This window comes from Hydra vulgaris, chromosome 10 (genome assembly GCF_038396675.1).
Source record: "Hydra vulgaris chromosome 10, alternate assembly HydraT2T_AEP".
In the NCBI taxonomy this organism is placed as follows: Eukaryota; Metazoa; Cnidaria; class Hydrozoa; order Anthoathecata; family Hydridae; genus Hydra; species Hydra vulgaris.
Window position 1 is genome coordinate 50,000,283 of NC_088929.1, and position 27,218 is coordinate 50,027,500.

The 27,218-nt window shown below is 26.0% G+C and overlaps 3 protein-coding genes across 8 annotated transcripts in view; all 3 read left to right on the plus strand.

Moving 5' to 3' along the window:
* Positions 1-9,466, plus strand: part of LOC101239895 (coiled-coil domain-containing protein 62) — a 53,870-nt gene extending 44,404 nt beyond the window's left edge. For all 4 annotated transcript variants that reach the window (XM_065808237.1, XM_065808239.1, XM_065808238.1 and 1 more), the window contains exons 15-19: positions 9-73; positions 4,700-4,790; positions 6,898-6,928; positions 8,272-8,384; positions 9,290-9,466. In XM_065808237.1, coding sequence (XP_065664309.1) covers positions 9-73; positions 4,700-4,790; positions 6,898-6,928; positions 8,272-8,384; positions 9,290-9,349 — 360 coding nt within the window. In that variant the 3' untranslated portion in view covers positions 9,350-9,466. The remainder of the gene's footprint in view (positions 1-8; positions 74-4,699; positions 4,791-6,897; positions 6,929-8,271; positions 8,385-9,289) is intronic.
* Positions 9,467-11,019: 1,553 nt separating this feature from the next.
* Positions 11,020-25,061, plus strand: LOC136086021 (heat shock factor 2-binding protein-like). The gene is made up of 9 exons (XM_065808244.1): positions 11,020-11,241; positions 11,467-11,568; positions 11,850-11,901; positions 15,046-15,185; positions 15,322-15,339; positions 15,439-15,570; positions 15,656-15,954; positions 24,822-24,858; positions 24,994-25,061. The coding sequence occupies exons 1-8, from the start codon at positions 11,209-11,211 to the stop codon at positions 24,823-24,825; spliced, it is 780 nt and encodes a 259-aa protein (XP_065664316.1). The 5' UTR covers positions 11,020-11,208; the 3' UTR covers positions 24,826-24,858; positions 24,994-25,061.
* The window catches only part of LOC105843932 (required for meiotic nuclear division protein 1 homolog), a 48,211-nt gene continuing 45,986 nt past the window's right edge, over positions 24,994-27,218 (plus strand). Inside the window, exons 1-2 of one of the 3 annotated variants that reach the window (XM_065808241.1) lie at positions 24,994-25,057; positions 25,224-25,271. The gene's annotated coding sequence lies outside the window, so the exon portion shown is untranslated. Of the gene's footprint in view, positions 25,058-25,223; positions 25,272-25,342; positions 25,462-27,218 lie in introns of those variants that run through there. The other 2 variants (XM_065808242.1, XM_065808243.1) reach the window with 2 other exon arrangements.

Here is a 27,218-nt window from a genome sequence, read left to right on the forward strand (position 1 = left end):
TATTCTAGTTATATGACAATGTTCAAAGAGAGATTTTGCTACTGAAACATAAAATTGCTACCAATGATGACAGGTAAAAATTTGATGATTTTTTATTCTGACTCTAAAAGGTGGAGAAAAAATATGTTCAACTTGTTTTATCTTATAGAATATGAGAAAAGTATGACCAATTTTTAAAATACCCCATGATCACTATGACCTCTTTAACTCTGTTTAACTATTGTCCAATCAGTTTTGTTACTATTGTCCAATCAGTTTTGTTACTATTGTCCAATCAACTTTGTTACTATTGTCCAATCAGTCTTGTTACTATTGTCCAATTGGTTTTGTTACTATCCTCCATCATTAACTAAAGTGTGACCTCCACCTCCATCACTAACTAAAGTGTGTCAATTTCATTAGTGAAATGCTATGATTTTGGCATATGTTGTTGTTAGAAAATTATACACTGCACTGGCAACTTCATTTGATCCTCTACTGATTGGAATTCTAACTGGCTGTATGAGTGGTTTAATTTGCAATTCAAATCATACAGGCCAAAATTATACAAGCTAAGTTGCTTTGACTAAAATGCTTCTTGTACCATAACTCTCGTGAATTTTCAGCTTAATTAAATAATAACCCTTTTCAATACCATTGCCAATTTTAATCATGTGGCTCTCATTCATTTATGGCTCATCATTCTCACATGTTGTAAAAGTATCAGAAGCAGGCGGTTTAATGAAGTATTAAATTTACTAATAAATATTCTGTAAAACATTTTGTAAGAAATAGAAAGATCAATCAAAAGTGACTTTTTGAAGATACATCTTGTTAATTCTTTCTAAACATTTTTAAAGATAAAGAAAATAAAAAATTTGTAAGAAAAATTTCTAAAAAAACACGATTTTGTGAATGGTTTTGGTTGATGTAGTATTGTGAAGCAATTTTTTTTTTTTGTCTTAGTGTAAAGTGTAAACAAGAATAATATTATCATGTTTTATTTTATTGCATGACTGAAACAATATTTCTCTAAATTTCCAAACATCTTCGTCCCTAATTTCTTCACATTTGTAACTGCTGGCGTTATTTTTTGACTTAAGAGAGTGACAACAAGTTGGTAACCATACAAGTTCTTTTAACCAAATATTTGTCAAAAAGAAAGCATACACTAAATATATAGATTAATACTTATGTTATAAGAATATATAATAATATTTGTTATCAATACATATATATATATAAATTTATATATTCAACACATATATGTTAAAAAATCGCAGACCTTGTTTCTATGTTATATGGTAACCCCTTTGTGTAAAATTTTTTTGCCTCTAACAGTTTAAGGTCAGCAACTTATTGCCAACCTCATTTTTCCTAATTCTGAGGGCTGTACCCAATTTTGATTGGATAAAATATTTGTCTCATTATGGGTGGACAAAAAATTTTTTTAATCTTATTTTGCACAGACAACATAACTTTAAGCAGATCAAATATAATTAGTTTTTAAATTTAATCTTTATTTATAAAGTTGTAAGAGCTATACTAAAATGTTGCTAAGTCATTTAGTCCACTTATCATATAAGCTCAGATAATTTTTTCTTTTTCAATTTATAGTTTTCGTTGACTGTTTTCAAGAAGATGCAGAAAAATTTTATTTTTAATACTTTTTTTTGTTGTCATTTCAGTATAAAATCTCTATTTAAATAAAAAGTATCTATTTCATTTTTTTTCCTATTTCATTCATTATTCATTTTGTCTATTTTTATTTAGAACTTGTAAACTTTATGTTTCAAGGCCTAAATATAACACCAAGCCTGCTTAGGAGATGTGTGTGGTTGCACGCCTTATATGACCATGCATACAATTTTTTTTATGTCAACTTGATCATGGTTTTTTTGCTTATATTGATAGTTTGCTTGCTTTAAAAAATGTGGTGAAAAAACTAAAATAATTTAAAGAGAATTAAAAATAAACAAATCATAAACTGAAAAGAAAAACAAACATAACGAATTATAAAATAAATAAAGAACCAGAAAAAATAAAAGAATAAAACTAATATATTTTTAAATTTGGAAGCGTCTCAATTAATAGTTCAAATGTAACTAATTTAAAAGCATTTCAGTTAATAGTTTAAAGCTAGTAATTTTTTCTATATCGCCACTCTGATGTATCACTTAGGTTGATTAAATGTGTCATGTATGAGGCACAACTGTTATACCATCATTGGTTGAGGGTATATATCATACTAACTTTTTTTATGTTTTATTTGCTATGTAGACATTAGTAAAGCATCTCCTGAGACCACTTGCCACACAAAGAGTATTTGTTTAATATATAAATATTTTTGAGGAAAAAATAATAGTTAACTGAATCAAAGTCTTCAGGCTTGGTCTGGAAGCAGGTTCGATCGCACTCTATTCCTGACCACACAAATTATATTTAGTTACAACAACTTGGCCATGACTTTTTAGATGTTTTGAGAACATTTGAATTTATGTATGTTTCCATTTATGTCCGAAACCATTTACACATAACACGTTAAAACATTTAAATTTGTAAGAATCTTTTGTAATCAAATGTTTTAATATTAGCAAAGCGCTTTTAGTAAACTAAGCGATGATTTACTTTTATTGATCATTTATAAATGGAAAGTTTTTAATTTTATTTTTTAAATTATATGAAGTTAAATTATTTTATTAAAAGTTATAATAAATAATTACATAAATAATAATACAGATTAGTTTTTTATTTGTTAAATGTAAGTCTTTTAAAAATGTGTGTACGATTGATTTTATAAAAATGAGATTTTCAACAACTCCGTTTTCAATAAAATTTAAAAAATAATATTCATAAAAGATATTAAAGTTTATAATTAAATAAACATAAAGGAACTTTCAGGCGACTGAACATAAACATATGTGCAAAGTGAATTATGAGTGGATGAACACAGCACCAGATAATTGAACAAAACACAAGCATACATTTATAAAAAGTGACTTACGGGTGAACCAGCACCGCGCCAGCGGTCCATATAGAGCAAAAATATACAAATATATTAAAAAGCCTCCTCGCTAAATACACTAGCGGTATTGTGAAGCAGTTCTGCTTCCTCTTCGTAAATATATTTTACCTTTTTAGTTTAACTATTCAAGTCTGCTTTATAAAAATTTGATGCAATAAAAACATGCTTCGAGTTTGCAAAAGACAAAATAAAATCATAATTTACTTGAATGTAATATGCTTTTTATATAATAATTTATAATATATATTATGGTAAAATAAACCGGTGGACTTAAGTAAAATGTAAAATTTTTAAATGTATACATAGTGTGCAGTTTGGAAACTGATCATTATAGACTGCTGTTTCAGGGGTATAGCGCGTTGCGGAAATTTTTTTAAACTTTATAAAAACACTGCTAAAGGAAAAGGTCGTTATAATATTTTTATAGTAATGCGATGGTTTAATTATTTCTTTTAATTATCTTACTTATGATGAATTGTTTTAAATATTTTAAACTTATATTATATATTGTAAACTTCGCAAAGCATGAAATGGTTATAAAAATATATTTACTTTTTTATTTATTATATAATTCAACTACCGCTAGTTTTATTAAAATCTTGTTAAAATAAATCATAAACACTTAAATAAAGAATTATATTATACGCTGATTAAATTAAAGAACATTTCTTTACTAGACGATTATTAATAGTAAGTTGTTACTTTTTATAAAAATGTCGCTTAGTTTTACAAAAATATAAAAGAGAGAAGTTTAGAAACAATTTATTCTAAACATAGTTTATTTTGTTTTAGTTTAGTTTTTTTCTTCGTTAAGAAATTATTTCTTTTTTTAATTAATTTTTTTAGTAGTTGTCTCCCATCAAGTTTTTTTTGCACTTTGTGAAATGTTCTCAAATCATTTAAAAAGACGTGGCCATGTTGTCGCAACTAAATATTATTTAGTTGCAACAACATGACATGATCAGACATACAACCCTTGGAACTAGTGTCAGCATTCGGCAATGCCGACCTAACTGCCAACCTGAAAGTATTTGAGGTTTGCAAAAAATTGCTGACCTCATTTCTATGTTTTATAGTAAGACCTTTGTATCAAATAATTTTTGCTGACCTGATGCTGACCTCTATAAGATTGAGGTCGGCGAGTTATTGTCAAGCTCATTTTTCCTAATTCTGAGGGTTGGATATAGAGTGCGATTGCACCTACTTCCCAATCCTAAGTCTTAAGAATATCTGAGGTATGTTTAAATAATAACTGAGGTATTTTTAAATAATAACTGAAGCATGTTTAAGTAATCATGTTTAAAATATAACTGAGGCGCTTTTAAAAAGTCACAGAGGTGCTTTTAAAGAATAACTGAGTTATATTTAAAGAATAATTGATGTACGTAAAAAGTTTAACTGAGGCATGTATAAAAATTAACTGATGTGTGATTAAAGAATAACTAGGTATAAAGAGTAATTGAGGCATGTTCAAAGAACAACTGAGCCATGTTTTAAAGAAAAATTAAAGCATATCTAAAGATGCAACTAAAGTCCATTATATTATCCCACTAGTTTATTTTATAGGTAACTTTGTAAAAAATGTTTTTTAAAGCTTTAGTTTTCAAATATTTTAGCAACTTTACTTTTTTTTATATATAAAATTCGATTACATAACAATAATGTAATTCAATGATTTAAAATAAATTTCTAAAGTTTTAGTATTGCTTCTGATTTGGAATCATCCTTTTGTTACAGTGGAATGGAAAAAATGTCTCATGCAGGCTCAATATCATCAGAAGAAAAGGTTAATTTTTTTTGATAAATTATGAAGTATTTTTTTATTTTAAATTTATAAATTTATGAAGTTTAAATGTTTATTATAAATATAGGGTAGATATTGGCACTATGATCCTAACAGTTTTTTAAATGCATATTTATTTAAGGCAATTGTTTTAATTTGTAGAATAAATTTGTATCTACAATATTAAATTTGTTAATTACCAAAATATAACAGGTTAAACTTGTGAGACTAAATCTAAAGTAAAATTAGAAATGGGTATCAAAGTTCCCCACCAATTGGGATGCCTCCACAACCAAAATATTTTATGGTGCCCCATGCACCCTGCCATCACCTGTATTTTTTTATTTATATTTTCAAAGAAGCAAAGTTATTATTCTCTTTTTAATTTTTCTTTATCTCTGTTTGGACAAGTGTGATTGAGGGGATTGTAATAGAGATTCTTATGTGTTTTAACTGTAATAAGTGATTCTTATGAACTTTTTTTCTTAAAAACTTTTCCTTTAATTTTTGCTTCCAACAAATTTGCAAGCAAACCACTATTAGAGTTTAAAGTTACTGGAAGAGAAAAGATAAAGTTTATAGAGCAAGATAATGATTAACAGGCGACTTAAAAGGTTGCAGAATATATGAATCAGGAAAGCAAGATGAAGGAAGCAAATTCCAAAGAACTGATGTTTGAGGAAAAAAACTAGGCAAATTAGAGTTTCTGGAGCACTCATGAACAGTCATAGAAAAAGGATGAGACTTAATCGATTGACATGAGAATGAATTTTAGTAGATAGCATACACACATATGAATGCGGCATTAGATACACACAAAAGATGCCATAGACTGATAATATCATATATATCAAACTAATATGTAGACAAAAAATTAAATATAACTAATCAAAGAAAGAAAGAAACATTGTTTCTTTGTCAGTGTATGGTATCATTGGTGTGTTTCTAATGCTGCATTCATGTGTGTGTGTTTTATATATAAATATACATCCATACATACATACATTCATACATACATACATACATACATACATACATACATACATACATACATACATACATACATACATACATACATACATACATACATACATACATACATACACACATACATACATACATTCACACATACATCCATCCATACATACATACATACATACATACATACATACATACATACATACATACATACATACATACATACATACATACATACATACATACATACATACATACATACATATATATATATATATATATATATATATATATATATATATATATGTATATACACACACACAAACACACACACACATATATATATACACACACACATTGAATTACATGGATGATTGTTACTACATTGAGTGATTATACTGCACTGCACATCTTCAATAACTTTATTTGTTTATCTAAAAATAATATAGCTAAAATTGTTTATTGATCATTAATTTTCATTTATTTTAAATTTTCATCTTAAATCTTTTTTAACTGTTTAATATGACTTTTCTTTTTAACTGCACTTTTCTTGAAATCTCAATAGATAAATTTTTATATAAAAAAACTTTAATTTATTATAACTAAAAATATACTACAGACTTTCTTAAAAAAAGAATGAATGTTTATAAATCTTACGAGCTTTTAAGTTTTTTTATTGGTTTTTAATCCACCAGTAATATTTAAAATAAACCAACCAGTGATATTTTAAATAAACCAAAAATATTTTAATATTATTTACTGATTAATATATTAATGTATATTAGAATTTAAAATAAACCAACCAATAATACTTGAATTAAACCAACAAATAATATTTTAAATAAACCAATCAATGATGTTTTAAATAAAAGTCTATTTAAATTACTTTTTAGTTAAATTTAAAATTGCTAAAACTTTTTTTTTTAAATAGTCTTTTTAAATTGCATCATCACTTTTAAATAATAGTGAGAAAAAAAATAAGTAGTGAAAATACCTCAAATATCAATCAAGTAATTGTTTCAATGAAGATGGAATCAGAAAGTTTCAATTTTAAATTGACACAACTTCAATGCAAAAATAGCTTTTTTATATTACTGTATATTTGTTTTTATTTTTTTTATTTTATGTTTAGAGAGAAAGAGAAGATTTTCTGCTTGAGAAAGGTCAATATTATTTTTGATTTAATTTACTCAATTCATATGTATGTATGTATGTTTGTATGTATGTATGTTATATATATATATATATACCACCTCCCTGGTAGTACCGCGCTCAACTTGTTTCTCCAGCAGCGGCCTTGTTCGTCAAGGTTCGTGTTTCGGAGTTATAGAATTGAGAGAGGGTTATAACCACATTTAAGTAGCCTTCTCGTTTGTAGTGGCCTTCTGGGCCTTGGGGAGGTGAATTTACAAATATATATATATATATATATGTATATATATATATATATATATATATATATATATATATATATATATATATGTATATATATATATATATATGTATATATACATATATATGTATATATATATACATATACATATGTATATCTATATACATATATATATGTATATATATATATACATATACATATGTATATATATATACATATATATATATGTGTATATATGCATATATGTGTGTATATATACATATATATATATAGATATATATAGATATATGTATGTATATATATATGTGTGTGTATATATATATATATATATATATATATATATATATATATATATATATATATATATATATATATATATATATATATATATATATGTATATATATATATATATATATATATATATATATATATATATATATATATATATATTTATATATATATATATATATATATATATGTAATTTCTTTCAGTTTGTTTAATTGAGTTTGTGCAAAACATTTTTTTTATGAACCATAAAATGTTTAAGACTGTTTTTTGCAATTTAGTTTAAACATTTAAATTAGTAATTAACAGTTAAGTCAGATATGTAATTAGTAAAACAAAGAATAAGAACAAGTAAATAAGCATTTATTTAATGACAAAAAATTTTTTAGTTTATGTTTCTATATCCAACTTGCTTTCCATCTTTTAACATATTATTATGTATTAAAAGAGTTCTTAGCTGTTTTGATGTTTTGGAAAAAATGACAATTTATTAATGTTTACATAGCAAATAAACAAGGTGAAGAAAAAGTTTCTTTAACTTATAAATGAAGATTTGCTTTGCAAAGGTTCATATTAATGAATTCACGCATTTTATGTAAATTATTTTCCACACGTTTTTAAATAAAGCAGAAATTAAAAATTAATAAAAGCGGTTTTTATTTAATAAGATAAAAAAAACTTTCAAACTTTCAAGTATAAACTTTTTCAACTATTTTCATAATATCCAATTAACTTTGGTTGTTACAAAGTTTCATAAAATAATGAACCTATGAACTTTGGTTGTCACAAAGTTTCATGAACTAATGAACCAATGAACTTTGTTTAGTGAATCTCCACAGTAAAAGTTATGAAATGGAGGACTTAACAAGAATGTCAGCTTCAGAGCTCATGAATCACTGCAAATGGAAATTAGAATCAACAAATGGGGAGCTTCATTATGTATGTATATTTTATCCACATTAAATCTTTTAAATTGTTAACTTCAATGTTTTGATTTTTTTTTTGAATGAGTATTTTTTATAGTAAAGTTTTGCTAACAACAAGGTAGTATAGAATGTTGTAATAAATAAGTTGTTCTATGAAGATTTGCAAAAAAATTTAGAGATGTTCATTACCTAACATAAAAAACAAAATATAAATTTTTAGTATAATAAATAAATATAAATTTATAACTAATTGGATAGTTAAATCATCAAACTGTTATATATTTATTTATTTTTTACCATTTTGATTTTTTACAGATCTAATTCTACAACTATAACAACTATAATATACTTCAAATATTGCGTCCAGATATTTTTGCTTACTTTGGGGTCATTCATAAATTAAATCACGCTCTGAGGGGGTCAAAAAGCTGTCCAAATTGCATGAACCCCTTTAGGGTTTTAAAAAAGTCTTGGTTATGACATTAAATAGCTTGACTTGAAGGGAAAAAAAGATATTTTCGATTAACTAGCTTTATAGTCTTTCTTTATTTAATATTTATGCGTAATCAATTTTATAAGTTTTTTAACTCAATTCATGGATTGTACCTTTGCAAAGTGGAATATTTGATCAAAGAAGTCGATAAATTTTATTTCATTAAATTTATTGCGACAGCAACAACAAAAAAGTTTATATCTCAACTAGTGTTCATCTCAGTTTGTTTCAACTAGTGTTCATCTCAGTTTATATCTCAACTGAAAGAAAAATTCAAATTAAAAAATAAGAAAAGTTTAAAAATTTAATATTTTTATTTGAATTTAATTATTTTTTTATTTTTTTGTACATATATAAGTTTGTGTTTATATAAACATTTTATTTTTATATATAAATATTACTGATACTATATAAAATTTTTTTAGAAGTCTGAAACACCTCCAAAGTCGCAAGTGCAACCACTAAATACATCTTTAGATCCCTAATATCAAACGTCAGAAAGTTCGTGACTTTTTTAAAGAAACTTTTATCATATGAATTTTTAAAATGATATAAAAAGTCATAAAATGTTATACATAATTTTTTTTTTGTTCTGTTTTACTGAAGTCTAATAATCTTATAAACTTTAATTTTTAAATTATTAAATTTACTTCATTATTTTTCAATGAAAATTTTTTATATATTTATATATTTTTATAAATAATTGATTATTTTAATATTTATTTTAATAATTTTAAATTTAATTTAAAAGAAATCTTCGAAATTATTTATATTTATATAAATTGTAAATTTAGTTGTATGAAAATTTATTAGAATGGAAATTTTAAAATGTACAAATTATTTTTTTTATTTAAACAAAGAAATGTTGGCGATATTATTGTTTTTGTAGATAAAATTATTTTATTGACTAAATGGTGAAAAAATAATATGAATTTAACCATTTATTTTTGCTAAATGTTTTTTTAGAAGTGTAACAAAGTGTTAGTGTAAACAACAACAACAAAATTTTTTAACAAAAAATTCCTTGACCTTCTACTTGCTTGAAAAAAGTTATAAAAAATCATTTTGAACCTCATCATAAACTAGTTCCAATGAATTTTTTTGATGTTGATCCACTTTTTGATGTTGTTAAATAATAATAAATTCATTATGTTTTACAAATTACAACCAGTTACTAATCCAACCAAAACCTCCTTTATCATTATGTTTTATATCACAGCCAGTGGTTGTGGAGCTCTCATTTTTTTGAATCTGTGTTAAATTTCCTTTATTTATTTCTGTTTATCAGCATTTAACTAATTGCACATTGCAGTTCAACACCCCTCATATTATTTCTCATACACCATCAATAATTGTATAATTCACTGTATGGCGTTTACTTAGTTTTAAATAGAGTTTTTTTGATTTATTGTCCTCAATTTATAATCTGCCTGTCCTTTATATTTTACCTTTATGCAAACATTTGGACAGCAATCACACTGCATTATTTAATCTGGACTCCAATATAAGGATGTTCATAATCAGGTAAAGTCCATATATATTTAAAGTATGTTTCTCATGCTGTCCTTATATTTTTGCATAAAACACATTTATTCATTCATTTCATTTATTGTGAGCTTTAGCAAGTCACAACACTTTTTTAACATCAACTTTCATTTTCATTTTGACCTCATATTATTAATTTGATTCATTCTCAGTTTAAATTTAAGACTAGAAACAACATTGATATTTTAAATTTCTCAGCTGGCATGTTTAAATTCAAGAGCAGAAGCAACATCGATATTTAATAATAATACTTAATTATAGATATTTACACTTAGTGTTGCTACCATCTTTTACTTCTTTTTATCTCATTTGCCTAAATCTTTTCAGCTGTCATCAAGTACGTTTATTTAAGAAAGTGCTAATTCTTTTTTAGATATAAGCCATTTATTTGGAAGTACTTGTTTGTGCACTAAGTTTGTTAAACTGTTTCTTATAACAGCTTGCACTCTATATGTTGCTATAGCATTAATTATAATTGTATTAAAATAATTAAAAATAATAATAACTACAAATCTATTAAATTAAAAATATAATGTTTTAGCTGTTATTTTTTAGATAATTGTGTTTTCCCAATTTTTTATTTTTAAGATATAAAATCAAGGTAAAAACATTAAATTAAGAATTTAATTTGGTTTGAACTTCTGGTTATTTCAATTAAAATATAACAATTAAATATATAAAGTATAAAAGTTTATTAGATTATATATTAAACTTGAAATATACTAATTAAAAATACAAAAAGGATTTTGCAAAGTAAACAGTATCAACTCTGGTGACACATCATAATCTGTGGTGACACATGGATTCTTTACTCAAATTAGGATTTGATATGGTAGTTTTTTAATTTTATTAGTATTATTAATTTTAATGTTTTTTTATTGTTTTGTAATTGTAACTGTAAAATTATTTGAATGTATTTTGTAAAATCTTGTAAAATTTTCTAATTGATTTTGTAAAATGAAGTATACATAAATTTTTTATTTTGTGAGAAGATGAGGTATATATATATATAGTTATATATATATATATATATATATTTTTTTTTTAATTTTATTAGAAGAAGATAGTTATTATGCAAGAAACTTATGTACTGGTACCAAAAACATATATGAATCAAGTAATGAATGAAGTGAAGATTTTAAAAGAAACTCTACCTAAAGTAATTCTTTGATATTAACTTTTAATTTAAAAAGTTATATATTCTTCTTCCTCCCCAGCTCCAAAATAAAACAAAAAATTTAATGTATAAAGTGTTAATGTCTTTATTTTTCTGAGGCAACTTATTGAAAATATCTTTTTTCCATTTTTTATATTAAAAAGTTCTCCACCCTTTTTTTTTGCTTTTTTCAATTTTGTCTTTTTTTTTTTGTATTTCTATTTATAAACACTTTATGTAAACATTTTATTTTTTATGGGAACAGTTTTTAACAATGATTTTAGGCTTTAAATAGACGATTTTTCAAAGATTCCAAAAGTTTGGATAAAGAAAAAGGTAAAGTAAAAAATATTTTTTAAAATCTCTTTAGTTAAAATTATCAGGTAAAAAAGTAGTTATACACAAAACTATTATCATTAAAATTAATTAACTATTTAACATTCAAATTAAGTTATTTATGTTTTTTAGTTTAAGATTTTTTCTATGTAAATGTTTAGTAAAAAATGATAGGATGGAGTAGTTGATATGTTTAGGAGTTACTCTATTACCTTTCACAATCTTTTTCACTCTTTTTATATAAAGTGGGATAAAAGAATGTATGGGCATAGAAGAATGCATGGGCATAATCTAGTGTAGTGGTAGAGCGTCTAGCATAGTTATAAAGCATTTGTATCCAAGTTAAACAGAGTTAAATGACCACTTTGTTTCTTGAAGTATTGTACATAACTCTCTTCTCTTCAGTGCAGCCCTGTTTGTTACGGTTTGTGTCTTCAAGTTATGTTATATCAAGTAAAATTCCATCAATTTCATTGCATCAATCAGTATGTATTTAACACTCACAAAAAAATTTCAATAAAATGAGCATCCTCCTTGCTTTGAGGAGATAAAAAATTAAAATCAAATAAGCATCCTTCTTTGAGGAGATAAATATTTAAAAGAATGCATCAGCAGGAGAGTTTAGTTGGCTTGATAGCAAAATTTTATTAAAATAATTTAAGAACCTACAAATTTAACTATAGTTATGGGAAATTTATAACCATTATTGTATAATGGTTATAAATATTATTATTGTGTTACTATATCATAGTGATACAAACTTTTCAATATTTTTCAATGAAACTGTTTTCTGAAACACTTGAAAACTGATCAAAGGAATAAAAAAATAATAAAAAAGAGAATAATAAAAATTAAAGGAATAAAAAAAAGTAAATAAACAAATGTGGAAATGAAATGAAGTAAAAAGCTCAAATAAAAATCAGTTTAATTAAACTAATATATTAGACAAATAACAAATAAACAAACAAATAGATAGCAATAGATTTGCATCTTAAGAGTAAGAGAATGATATCAGTGACGTATCCAGGCTGATTTTGATACCACTATACCTGTATGAGCTCCCAAATTTCTGCCCAAACTCAATTTAAAACAATATTATACTCGCACCAAGTTTGTCATAAAAAAATAATTAAAATAAAACAATTCTTTATTACTTATTATCTTGCTTGATAAAATTTGTTATGATAATTACAAAATTGTTATTAATGTTGTTTAGAAAAAGCAACATTTGAAAAATGACTTTTAAAACAGATTATATATGTATTTTAAGTCAATCAGAATGCTTAATTCGAACTCATGTTAATGAAATATGTTACAATTGGATTAAAATGTAAAACACATGTTTTGATTGGATTAGAATATGAAACGCTTAGCATTTTATTTTTTTAAATAAAAACATTTCCTTTTTTAAAATACTCCTAATTATGAGTTTCTTCTCAGCTTACATTTTCATTAAAAAAAAAAATTACATTACAGTTATAATTTACATTAAACTATAATTTACATTAAACTTTGATTAAACTCTATAATCTTTAAACTTTTTCATTTCAAATAATAGCAAAATTGCATTAAAAATAAAGATTGCAAAAAAAAAATTACAAAAAAAAAGGTCCTCTAAACTTAGACAGGATTTTTAGACCGGTATGCCCCGAAAATTTCTGGATACGTCACTGAATATTATTAAAATTGAAAAATATAAAAATTATTGTTAAAGAAATATTATAAATAATCTGTAAAAAATTGCAAAACAATTATTTATTTGAAATTTTATATTAAATTATTAGTTTAATAACAATTGACCATTATGAAAAGTTGGTTACATTACAATTACAGTTGATTTAAAAAACTTTTCATGTAGTTTTATAATTCAGAGTATAATTTGTTTTTAATCTTTTTTGCTTTTTTCTTGATTTACAAGACTTTTATTTTTTATTTCCTTTTTCTTTAGATGCTGCTTCTAAACTTTTTTTCTGTTTGTTTTGTTTCAAAATAAATCAACCATTTACAATCAATCATATATATTCTAAAAATAAGTTTTCATGGCTATTTACAAATAGTATTGAAATACTAATCTCAAGTAAATGCCTTAAAAAAATAGTTTATTTATATACAATTAATCTTAGTAATAATAATAATATTAATAATAGTAATAACAATAATAACAATAATAATAATAGTTATAAAGTAATTATAATAATTTGAATAAATCGGTATTACTTTTCATACAGCAATCGTTTTTACTTACAAAGTTACAGTTACAAACAGTAATATACTGACAAAACGTAACAACTAACAATGACATAAAAACGACTATTGCTAAATATTATAAAGATTTAGTAAATATATTAATATAATCAAAGTTATTATAATATAATAATCAAAATATATTGCAAATATTATGATCAAATAAATAAATACAATATAAATAGAAAAACACTAAGAAACTCACTGGCAAAAAAACAAACAAAAAAAACAACTTAAAATTAAAAAAAATAATAATACACGGTAGAATAAAATATATGTAATAAATGGCTAAAATGAAAATAAAAACAAATAATATATAAACTGTATAAAAAAAAATAATACATCATTCAAAATAAATAATAATTAAAAATAAATAAATGACTAACAAAAAATAATAAAACTATATACGCTAAAAAACTGAAGAAAAATAAATAAATAATAAAATAAATAATCCTAAGAAATATATGAAAGAAAACTAAAGAAATATATGAAAGAAAACTAAAGAAATATATATAAAAAAAAAAAATCTTGATTTGCCGATCGTGGTTCTGATGTTTAAGTATTTTTTTTTTCTTTCTTTGCCATTCTATTTATATATTTCATTCATGAACGTTTTTTTTTAACTTTTATTTTCATTACTTTTTTACTTATTTTCTTACAGATTTCTTTTTCTTTTTTTCTTTTAAAACGTTCATTTATTCTTCTTTTTTGTTGATTTTACAAAAACAATTTTTGTTGAATTACAAAAACCTTTAGTTTAAAAATTCTTTTATAACATCGATATACATCTGAGTTTCAAAACAAAATTTCTTAAATGTTTTTTGAAATGTCTGTAAAAGTTTTTTTTTTAAATTTTAGTTGAGTAAAAACGATACAATTTAAAAGTTTATAATTTCACAGAAAAGGAGTTTAGCAGTGAAAGAAAATTGTTAGAACAAGAGTTGGAGTTTAGCAAAGAAAGGAAATTACTTGAACAAGAGTTTGACTTGTTAAAAAAGAGATACGATTCTTTGCTTAGTGAAGTTGAAAGAGAGAGACAGGTTGACAGGTCTTAATTAGTTAATTTGAAGTTGATGCACTTTGTTGAGTTACTTAATAAAGCACATCAACTTGAGAGATAATTTTCCTTATTTCTTCTTATTTGTTTTTATTTTATATATAAAATTTTATGTTTAGGAAAATGCAGATCTGCGAGTAAGTTCATTATTTCAGTTTTTTTGTTTTTTTTTTCAATTACAGTTTTTTAATTTACATTTATATTTGTTGATAAAAATAATTTTTTTTGTTTTATAGAAACAACTGTTTGAACTGAAAGAAATAACTGAAGAACAGTCAACATATTGTGCAACACTCGGTGGGACAACATGTGGACTATTATGGAGAATATCTCAGAATGAAGATTCAATACACATGCTGCTAGGCGGAGTAAAAGCTTTATTTTTATTTAAATATAAAGTGTTCAAACTGAAATTTTTATAATAATTGCTGATAACATTATTATTTATTCAAGGATAATGCTGATGAGTTCTTCCAGCTTGCTTGCCACACTCTTGAGAGCTATGTAAATGCTGTCCATAGCAGTCCATCTCGTGTTGTTGGTGCAAACAATGAATACCGTTTTGTCATCTCATTAATGGGTGTAATCACCAATATAACTGCATCATCTTTTGGAAGAGAACTTATTAGCTCAAAAGATAGTGGCAAAGAAGTACTTAAAGCTATAAACAGTGTTATTTCTGAATTTCCATTTCAAGAAATGAAATGGATGAAAATGAGAAATGTTGCTTTAAAGTGCATGTATAATATCAGGTGACTTTTTTTTATAATGCTGGTTTTAGCAATTTATTAAGCAGGATTATTTGTGTAATGATTTGTTTTTAAAATACAAAAAAAATTTATTTTTTTCAATTTAAATTTTTTTAAATTTTAATTTTTTAATTTTTGTCAAAGTTAAATTTTTAATTTTAAAAATATAAGAGAAACAGTGCAGAGTGTAGGGTTGTAGAGGGATGAATGTAAACGATAATGTGGCATAATGGTGTATGTAAACAGTAATTTGTTGTAATGGTGTATACGGCATAATGGATCTGGCAAAATAATTCGGATTTGGATTCTACTCGGATTTTTAAGATTTGAATCCAAATCCTATTTTAACTTACAAACAAAAAAACTTTTTTACGCAAGAAATTTTTATTTTTTAACTGTATATATAACCAAAGTTAATCTTGTGAAATAAATTCTTTGTAGCATTTTGTAACAAAAAACCTATTTTAGTTTCATTTTTTATCATGTCTATTATTTTTGTAGTATTTTTTTAAAAAGCATAAGGTATCAAAAGTGTTATCATTTAAGCTACTCCTAAGTTTGGTTACAAACGATCTGCATGCACTAAAGGCTCGTTTAAATTTCTTGTTTTTAAAGCTTGATATAAGTTTTTGCTTATGTCAGATTCATATGATATAAGTTTTTGCTTATGTCAGATTCATATGATATAAGTTTTTGCTTATGTCAGATTCATATGATATAAGTTTTTGCTTATGTCAGATTCATATGATATAAGTTTTTGCTTATGTCAGATTCATATGATATAAGTTTTTGCTTATGTCAGATTCATATGATATAAGTTTTTGCTTATGTCAGATTTATATGATATAAGTTTTTGCTTATGTCAGATTCATATGATATAAGTTTTTGCTTATGTCAGATTCATATGATATAAGTTTTTGCTTATGTCAGATTCATATGATATAAGTTTTTGCTTATGTCAGATTCATATGATTGTAGTTGACTTAAAACATAAAAAAAATTTTCTACTGGAAATTTGAGACTTGACAGCAAAGTGCTTCAGCTCCTAATTGTACTGGCTTTAAAGTCTTAAGAAACTCTCTTTGATTCTCTTTAAGAATTAGCAGCTCTGAATTTGATATTGTTATTGGAGACTCTGCTTGGATAAGTGTCATTTTAATACATTTGCTTAACTTGACAAAGCATTCAACCATATCAAATAATGAGTTCTTGCAGACTAAAATAGGTTTAATTTTGTGTCCATATTCTGATTTTACATGCTTCTGCATCATATTGTCATTTTTAACAGGTGATTTTTAAACAATGTTTTCTAAAATTTAAAAAATCTTTTATAACAATAGCCTCTACTGAACTATTTTCAAATTCAATGTAGCCTAGCTCTTCACCTTTATTAAGCTCTTCACTGACATCCTCAATATTATTAAATTCAAAATTATTGTTTTGGTCTAAAACTTCAGTCGGTTTCACATAGAGTACATCTCCTACTGCTAAATGAGTTGCATGGGTATAGCAAATGTGATATTGTGGGTTGATTAAACTGCCAAATTTAACCATAACTGATGCTCCATCTGTAGTTGTACTAATAATATCATAAGTAAGTTATTACTGTCTTAACAGCCATACATACTCATGACAACGGGAGTATGCCATCTAAAATGGCTTTCATTTGTGTGCACGTTAATTGTTGTATATTCATCAACAGTTAAACTAAATCTGAAATAGTCAGCTGTTATGTCTTTTTATTCAGCTTTTATGTATTTTTATTCATTTGTTGATTGAGCCTTAATGTCTTTAACATGATTCAGTAAAATATTTTAAATGGAAATTGAGTTAGAAGGTATTTTTTGTCCTTAAGCCAAAGCATATACTCATAACTTCTTACTTTTAACAACAGTATTAAATGAAAGTCCATAAATTCAATGAGATCTGTTTGTATATTGGCAATAGTCTATTTTGCTTGTACAAAACTTCTGAATCTTTTTGGGTTGGTTTTGCTTTTATATTCTTGAAAAGTCATTTAAAAATTGTTTTTCTGAATTGCTTTGAAATATTATTATGCTTCAAAGTGCAACAAATTATGTGTAGGCTATAACGGTATCCAAAATCAACATTATAATAAGTAATTGTATGTAAAAAAATTGGGAACCAAATATCTGAACCAAATATATCCAGATCACAAAAAAATTGTACAGATACCCGGGTATTTGGTTCCAGATCTTGGATCCGACTATGCTAGTCAGAACCAAATACCTGGATTATAGATTGCTGTTTACGAACACTAATGGTGTTCGTAAACAGCAATCTGGTGTAGTGATAGAGTTCTTACTTTGTAAACCAGAGGTATTAAGTTCAATGCTACTGTGTTCCTGGAAGTATTGAACTCAACTTATTTCTCTATGCAGGGTTCTTGTTTCTCAAGGTTTTTATTTCAAAGATATGTGGTTCAGAAATGATTTTTAACAATTTGACCGATGTAATCTGTAGAAATACCAGGGGCTTTTTTAGTCTTGTAACTGTTGCCAAGATTTTTAACACCACATTTTTAATTAGCTATAAATGGACCTAGTTATTTGGCCAACTAATATATAGCATTTATTTTTATTTTTGTGAGTAGTTTGCAATTTTTCACCCTGTTTTTTTCGTTATTTACTTTTAATATTATTTATAATTAAAATCTAAATATCTTGCAAATATTTTGACCACATTAGACAAGTATAAAAAATGTGAACTTTATTTTATAAGTTTAGTTGAGGCATTTTTTCAATACCTTAAATGCAATAAAACCACTTGTAAATAAAATGATGCATCTTAAATTTGAAATTAACGGGTGATGCGGAAGTTATCGGACAAATCCTAATTTCATTATTTGAGCATAATAATTAGTTTTTGGGGTTTATCTTTGATTTTATCACAAAAACTAATTGTTATTTTAGCATAATAATCAGTTTTTGTGGTAAAACGAGGTTAAATGCAGCTGAACGAGAATCTTTTCGAAAGCGATTAAAAATGTTTTTTGTAAATAAACCATATATAAAAAAAAAAAATCGTAAATCATTTTGAAAAGGAGGGATATGCTCGAAGTACAATATATGATAACCTAAAAAGACTGTTCAATCGTTTTCTGATAGAAAGCACCCTGGTCGTCCGACATCCTGGACTAGAGAAAAGAAAGCCAAATTAACGAGACTTGTCAACAATCGAATAGGGGTCAGTCAGAGAAAAATAGGTATTAAATTCGGTGTAAATCAAACGACAATTGGTCGTCAGTTAAAAAAAATGAATATTAAATATAGAAAACGTGAAAAGACTCTAAAATACATTATAGAACAACAAATAAAGGCAAAGAAAAGAAGCAAGAAACTAGTTAACCAACTCTATAACACAAAATCGCTTCTAGTCATTGATGACGAAAAATACTTTTGTTTTGCAGGGGACAACATGCCTGGAAATTCTGGATACTACACAAACAATAGAAAGACATGCCCAGAAAGTGTTCGTTTTATAGGAAAAGAGAAATTTCCAAAAAAATTATTAATGTGGATAGCCATATCTGACCGTGGTATGTCCGAGCCATTGTTTCGCACTTCCAAGGCTGTAGCGATCAATTCATCAATGATACTTTGATCGCTGTAGCGATCAAAGTATCATGGAGACTTTAACTGTTTATTTTGACCAGATTTAGCAAGTTCTCATTTCTCTAAAGATTCTCTAAATTGGATGGACCAATATGTCTATTACGTTGATAAAGAATAATCCCCCAAATGTGCCTCAAGCACAACCAATTGAAAATTTTTGGGGACATTTGGCACAGAAGGTTTGCGAGGGAGATTGGCAAGCTTCAACAGAGCAAGTTTTGATTGATTGCATTAAACTAAAACTACAAGAAATTGATTTAAACTTTTTACAGTCGCATATGAAAGGCATCAGAGCAAAATTGAGATCAATTGCAGATGGTGGTGTTTTGTCATATTAAAAATAATATATTTTTATTAAAAGATAAATGCTTTATTTTAAAAAAATATAATAGTAGTTTGTTTTTTTATTTATAAATAAGTTATTGACGTTTTTATTTTGTCCGATAACTTCCGCATCACCTGTTAAATATGATAAATTAAATATGTTTTAAGAAGGGTATTCTATTCTTTTTTTAAATAAAGTTATTATTTTTGTTTTATGAGAATTTTTTTTTCTGTTTATTTTTTATCCATTTTTCTTCTTTTTTATTTAGAAGTTTATGTTAAAATTTTGTTTTTTAGATAAATCTATTTTTTTTTTTTAGTTGTTTGTGTTGTAGTTATGCTGATGTTGTAGTGATGTTGTTGTATTGCTGTTATGTTGATGTTGTCTGCGTCAATGTTAATAATGTTATTGATGTTGTTTTTGTGTTGTTGATATGTTGATGCTTTTGTTTTGTTGTTGTTATGTTGATGTTGTTGTATTGTTGTTTTGTTTATGTTATGTTGATGCTGTGTTGTTGTTATGTTAATGTTGTTGTTTTGTTGTTGTTATAATGATGTTGCTGTGTTAGTATTGTAGTGATGTTGCTAATTAGTTATATATATATATATATATATATATATATATATATTATATATATATATATATATATATATATTATATATATATATATATATTATATATATATATATATATATATATATATATATATATATATATATATATATATATATATATATATATATATATATATATATATATATATATATATATATATATATATTAGGGCTGTCCAAAAAAAATTTTTTTTTCAGATTTGATTGCATAGTTGTTTATTTTGTGCCATTTGACATAGTAATTAACTGTGCAAAAAATCTTTCCAATCAGATAATGTTTAGGGAGTGCTCAATGACCATAAAGTTTTACGAAAAATGTGAAAAACATGGAAAAAGTAACAAAGTTCCACAAATTTCTAAAACATGGTTAATTAGATTTTTCAGATTTGATCAGTTTTAATTATCTCTAAATATTAAATTCTGAATACAAATTACAATCCACATCCACTTTAGACTGGTTTATTAGCAGAGAAATTAATGAAATAAAATACTGCAATACGACTAAAGTTCTGCTGTTTTTGTTATATCAGAATTTTTCCAAAATAAAACACTACGATTTTTGACTCTTTGTCATTGATTAAAATACGAATTATAAACAAAAAAACATATGAACAATTAACATTTAATTATCGTAATGTTATAGTTCGTCCAATGTTAATGCTAGCGAGGACTATAACTCTTCAGAGTACACTTTCTGGCATCTGGCACTCGCTTTCTGTGATCCTCAACCACCTGAATTAACCTCTGCATTTCAGATTCATTCCTTGTAATCGATTCATTAAACATCGACATTAAAGCCACAGATCGTTCGGCAGCATCATTTACTACTTTCAATGAATATACTAAATTTTTTCCTTCTTGGTATTCTGGGGAATCATTCCAGGTAGCTGGATCGTTGTTGAACAGAAAATCAATATCAACCTTCATTGACCGCAACCCACTTGCTGAAACTGATGTCATCAGCATGTCCAGAGATTTCTTCTCTAGACTTTCAATGTTCTTTAATTTGATCAACCTTTCAGACCAGTTCTCACCGTGAAATTTCATGTTGGAAATCATTTTTCGCTTCTCTTCCGTTTGAAGTTTGTTTGAAAACAAAGCTAGTGGGACCAATTCTGGTGAAAGGTACCACAAATGGTTTTGAAAGTTCTTGACTGCTGCTTCGGAAATTGTTTTATTCACAACTGCAAACTGCTTAAGTTGCTGAAACAGAAACAAGTCATTAACTGGAGCATCGCTGGTATTTATGCATGATATCCAAGATTTTACATAAACCAGACTAGCAAATAAGCAAAATTCACAGAGATTTTTTTCCTCTTTTGTAGTCAACTTGAACTCTTCACGAAATAAATAAATCTTAAAACAATAAATAACCTTGGCCATCCAGCGAGCCATGTGATAAGCACCAGGGATCTTGAAATGATAATTTTTCTCTTCTTGATCAGGCAGTTTTCCAAGTATTAACAGACAGAGATCCATGATTTCTTTGTAGTCATCCCTTGGCATTTTAACATGCAGGTTTTCTTTGAGGAATGCAATCACTTCATTTTGTAGTTCTTGCACCAGGGGTATTTTCATTCGAATGTCATCCAGAGGTTTAAAATTTCCTTGATTAACTTTGGGCCAATATTGCTGAAATCTCTGGAAAAGAGGTATGTTGGGACCAGATGATGGTCCAAATAGTGATCCAAACACTCCTGCTACTATGATCTCATGAACATGGTGTCTGCAAGCGAAATATAACAAATTTCTACCTATATGTTTCTCTAGAACTACACATGCACCATTTTTGGAGCCAATGTTAGAGGCTGTAGTATCAAAACTCATTCCAATAACATCACCAATTATGTCCCAGAAATTAAGCAGATGAATAACTGCTTTTGCTTGGGCTTCTCCAGTTCCAGCTGATAGTTTTGCCATTCCAAGTATTTTGTCAACATTGTGACCTGTCACACCTACAGATAGCTGGTCAACATTTGCTTTAGGGGCTGCAGAATTTGTACGATCTATCATCAGTTTGCCATCCCAGTGGACGATTAATGGTGGTTTGTCCAAATCGCAGAATTCAGTTCGAACAGTGGCTTCAATATTTGATCGATGATAGGTTCGTTTTCTACGGACTGTAGAACGTGACAATGATCCATCATCGAGGTTCTGTCCACCAGCCCTTGCAATTGCTGCTGCTAGTATAGTAAATTTTGTGTCAGATAGATTAATTCTGTCTAATGTTGATGAAACATCAGGCAAGTCAAGAATTGTATCTAAGATACATTGTCGTTTTGGAGTACTTGCTAAACTTGATTCAGCTGACCCTGAAGAACTTGCTTTACTGACTTGTTGTCTGTAATAAACAGGGATTTCTATCTCAAAATCTCTATCAACCATTTTGTCATTATCAACAGCATCGTTATCGTTGTCATCACTATAACTTTCGTCATGTAAAGGTTCAATAACAGGAACTATTGCACTCGCACCAGATTTTCTTTGCTCTTCTTTTAGCTTTCGTTCTCTCTCTGCTTGTTTCCTTGCTTCATTTCTTTCTTCTAATTTTGAAAGTTCTTTGTCCTCTCCAAACATCACCATTTTTCTCTGACATCTCTGATCCAATAAAAATTCTTTATCTTCTTCAATTCTGATCATGGTTTCAGCATCCTTGTGGGCAATGTCAAAAAGTAGGCCAATGGTGTCTGTAAATGATTTCTCTCTCGATTTCTGAGAATCTGGATTTATTTTTTTTTCTTAATTTAAATTCCTGGACTAAAGTTTTCAACTTTAAGACTACATTCGGATGAAATGCTGTCGGAATACGGGCTTTATTCCAAATAAGAATCAGTTCATCAACAGTTGTTTTAAGACTTTCAGGCACTGACTTTTTAGTTGAATTAAGATGATAAAAAATGTTTTTAAAACATCAGATGTTAAGGGAAGAACTTTATCTGGAAGATTTGGCTCTGGTTGTCCAATTAAAAAGATTTTGGTTTGAAGTCGTGTAGAGATAGCAACACGAGATGATGCTGCCATTTCAATGATAACTGAAATATTATGAGAAAATCAAAACTCGATACCATATTATACAAACTTATCATTCAGTTGTTGGTTTATGCAGCTGCAGCAATATATTATAATAATTATTACTAAAGAAATTAAATAAATATTTTCAAATTAGAAATTATTATTATCTGCACTTAATAACAAACAATACACTACCAGACTACCATGCTAGTTTTCTGTAATAGTTACTAAGGTTAGGTACTATCAAAATATTAATACATTTGTTGTCAAACTGAAATTCCAAATAAAAATAATATTTATACTTGTAAACCTTTTTATTCTGTTTGAACAAATTCTAAATTGAGTTAAATAATAGTATTAAAATTATGAATACAAATTTTAACAAAATGATATAAACACAGTCGTTTTAAACACTAGCAGACATTTTTTAGTCTGGTGCCCTGATGACAGTTAATCTGCTGCACTTTAATTAATTTATATAGCACGCAATCAGACAATATTTCAGTGGAAAAAATCTAACTAACCAGGTTCTAGAAATTTTTGGAACTTTGGAACTTTTTACACGTTTTTGACGTTTTTCGTAAAACTTTATGGTCATTGAGCACCTCCTAAACATTATCTGATTGGAAAGATTTTTTCCACAGTCAATTACTATGTCAAATGGCACAAAATAAACAACTATGCATTCAAATCCGAGAAAAATTTTTTTTTCCTGTGTTCACATGAACAGCCCTAATATATATATATATATATATATATATATATATATATATATATATATATATATATATATATATATATATATATATATATATATTGATATCTTTAATTTTTTAAGTTTAAATTTTTAAGTTTTTAACTTTAGTTTTAACAATTTAATTACAGATTATTATTTTTGTGGAAGAAAGCAATATGGAGAAGTTTTTTTTTACTGAAAACTTAGAGTTTCTGATTAAATTTGTTTGTTTATGTTTAAGTATTAACCAGAAGGGAATGAAGTTTCTTTGCAGCATTAAAACATTGTTACCTGATCTTTCACAAGTTATTCATGGTACTTAAGTTTTTTATAAGGTTATTTTTTTCTGGTAAAGTTAGGTAGCAAAGTTTTTTGATATCTGTCTTACATAAGATCTCGGTCTCAGTTGAATTCTCCCTTGCTTGAGATCTTGGTCTCACTTGAGATCTGTCTCACTTGAGATCTTGGTCTCACTAATCTGCTATGATCCAAATAACATTTTTTGAGATCATTCAAAAATTGGTTACAAAGTTTTTTAATTTTTTTAGATGATAAGTTTCCAGACAACAAGTTGCATGCATTAAGGTTTTTATGTTTTGTTTTTATTGTTTAAAAAAAAAGGTATGTTTAACAAAAAATTTTTTGTGAATTGTTGCAATTAATGAACCTTAACCTGACTGTGTTCAGTCGTGTTGTGTCATTCAAATTATTATCATGTAGATTATTACAATCAATGGTTTGTGAACCTGACTGCATTGAACTTTTACATTCTGTTGTAGAGTTGGTATAAAATGTTTTGATTATTCATAAAAAGAATGTTGTTTATGCAATTTTACCCAATATTTATAGTTTGTTTTTTTCAGTATTTGATTTTTAACGTTTAGTTAAAAAGTTTCTTACTGAAGTAAATGATATGAAAAGATTTATCATAAAATGTTTTCTTGTTTTAGTTATCTATTGATAAGCTGAAAACTTTGTCACAGAATTCAAAAGGAGAGGTAGGGAATACTTTAGAAGTTACAATTAAACTTTTGTTTATTTTTTAATTGTCACTTTTTTATTTTTATAGGTATTAAGTGCATTTCAAGATTTGATTTCAGATTTGCTTCTACTGACTAGACAGATTTAATAATTGCCAAAAAACTTTTCAAAGAAAAAGAGTGAAACCACAGTATTATTTATAAAAAAGTTTGTGTTGTTTATTTAAAAAAATGTTTATGTTCTAAAAAAATTGTTTTATTTTTGCTTATTGTTGTTCTATTTATGTTTATATTGTAATAACATATTCTTTATTATATTTTCTGCTTAAAAAATTGTTTTTATTTAATTACTCATTTTGTAGTTTAGTATTTATTTAGTGTATATATATATATATATATATATATATATATATATATATATATATATATATATATATATACACGTATATATATATATATATATATATATATATATATATATATATATATATATATATATATATATATATATATATATATATATATATATATATACACGTATATATATATATATATACACGTATATATATATATATATATATATATATATATACGTATATATATATATACGTATATATATATATATAAATATATATATATATATATATATATATATAAATATATATATATATATATATATATATATATATATACGTACACAGTGTTTTCAAAAATTATAGGCGCAGTAAAATATTGACTTCATTTTTTTTTTTAAACTTAAAAATTCATCCATATTTGCTAAAGACTTGATTTTATATTTTGAACAACTGGAAAAATATTTATCCACAACTAACATGTCGATAACTATTTCTCTTACACTTGATAATATCCACCACATCCCTGGTAGTACCGCGCTCAACTTGTTTCTCCGCGCAGCGGCTTTGTTCCTCAAGGTTCGTTTTTCGGAGTTATAGAGTTGAGAGAGGGTTATAACCACTATTAAGTAGCCTCCTCATCTGTAGTGGCCTTCTCGGCCTTGAGGAGGTGAATAAAAAAAAAAAAAAAAAAGTTCTCTTCTGCAGAAAAAAATACCAGAAAAGGTTGCAAAAAAAAAAAGGCTCACAAACTTTTTATTTGATTTTCGTTCTACTTTCTTCTCAACTGTTATTCATAATTATGTTGTGAGAATTTCAGGGAGATCATTAATATAAATTAAAAAGTATAGGGCCAAGGATAGAACCTTGAGGAACCCCTGAAGTAACAGGATATGAAGAAGAGTGCTGTCCATTGAGGACAACTTAAATATTATGATTATAAAGAAGACCAGCATGCCAAACTTTATCAAAAGCTTTAGAAATGTCAAGAGCGATAGCCTTAATCTCTCCACATCCAATGCACGATAAATCCATTTTAATGAATTTATTTTAAGTTATATGGATTTTGATCTTCTCACTTAGAATGAGAAGATCAAAATCCATATCGATGATCAGAATGTAAGTTATTAGATTCAAGATGAGAGGTTAAGTGTTTGTGAACTTATTGTAAAAGTAGTAGTTTGTAAAGTTATTTTGAACTTACCAGCACATTCAATGAAAACAGTGAAAAACAGAATGTAAGTTATTAGATTCAAGATGAGAGGTTAAGTGTTTGTGAACTTATTGTAAAAGTAATAGTTTGTAAAGTTATTTTGAACTTACCAGCACATTCAATGAAAACAGGGAAAAACGTATACAGAAAAAAATTAGTGTTTATGCACCTGTTAAAAAACCTAAGCTGGCGGCCAGAGATTGGCTCACAAGATTAAGGTGGTGTAAAGAGAGTATTGGGTGGTTTTTAGAGTGTAAATGGAAACAAATGATTTTAAGTGATGAATGTAATTTAATATAAACAAATAGATAAGCAAAGTTCTTGTTAAAAGATTTAAATCAGAAAAGTATAGTAATCTCTTTGTTGTACCAAAGTTGCAAGGTGGCCACAGTAGTATTA

Coding starts and splice junctions, on each gene's coding strand:
- LOC136086021 (XM_065808244.1), top strand. CDS start 11,209: ATGGATTCTTTACTCAAATTAGGATTTGATATG. Junction 11,242..11,466: donor TCAAATTAGGATTTGATATG/GTAGTTTTTTAA, acceptor TAATTTTATTAG/AAGAAGATAGTTATTATGCA. Junction 11,569..11,849: donor TAAAAGAAACTCTACCTAAA/GTAATTCTTTGA, acceptor CAATGATTTTAG/GCTTTAAATAGACGATTTTT.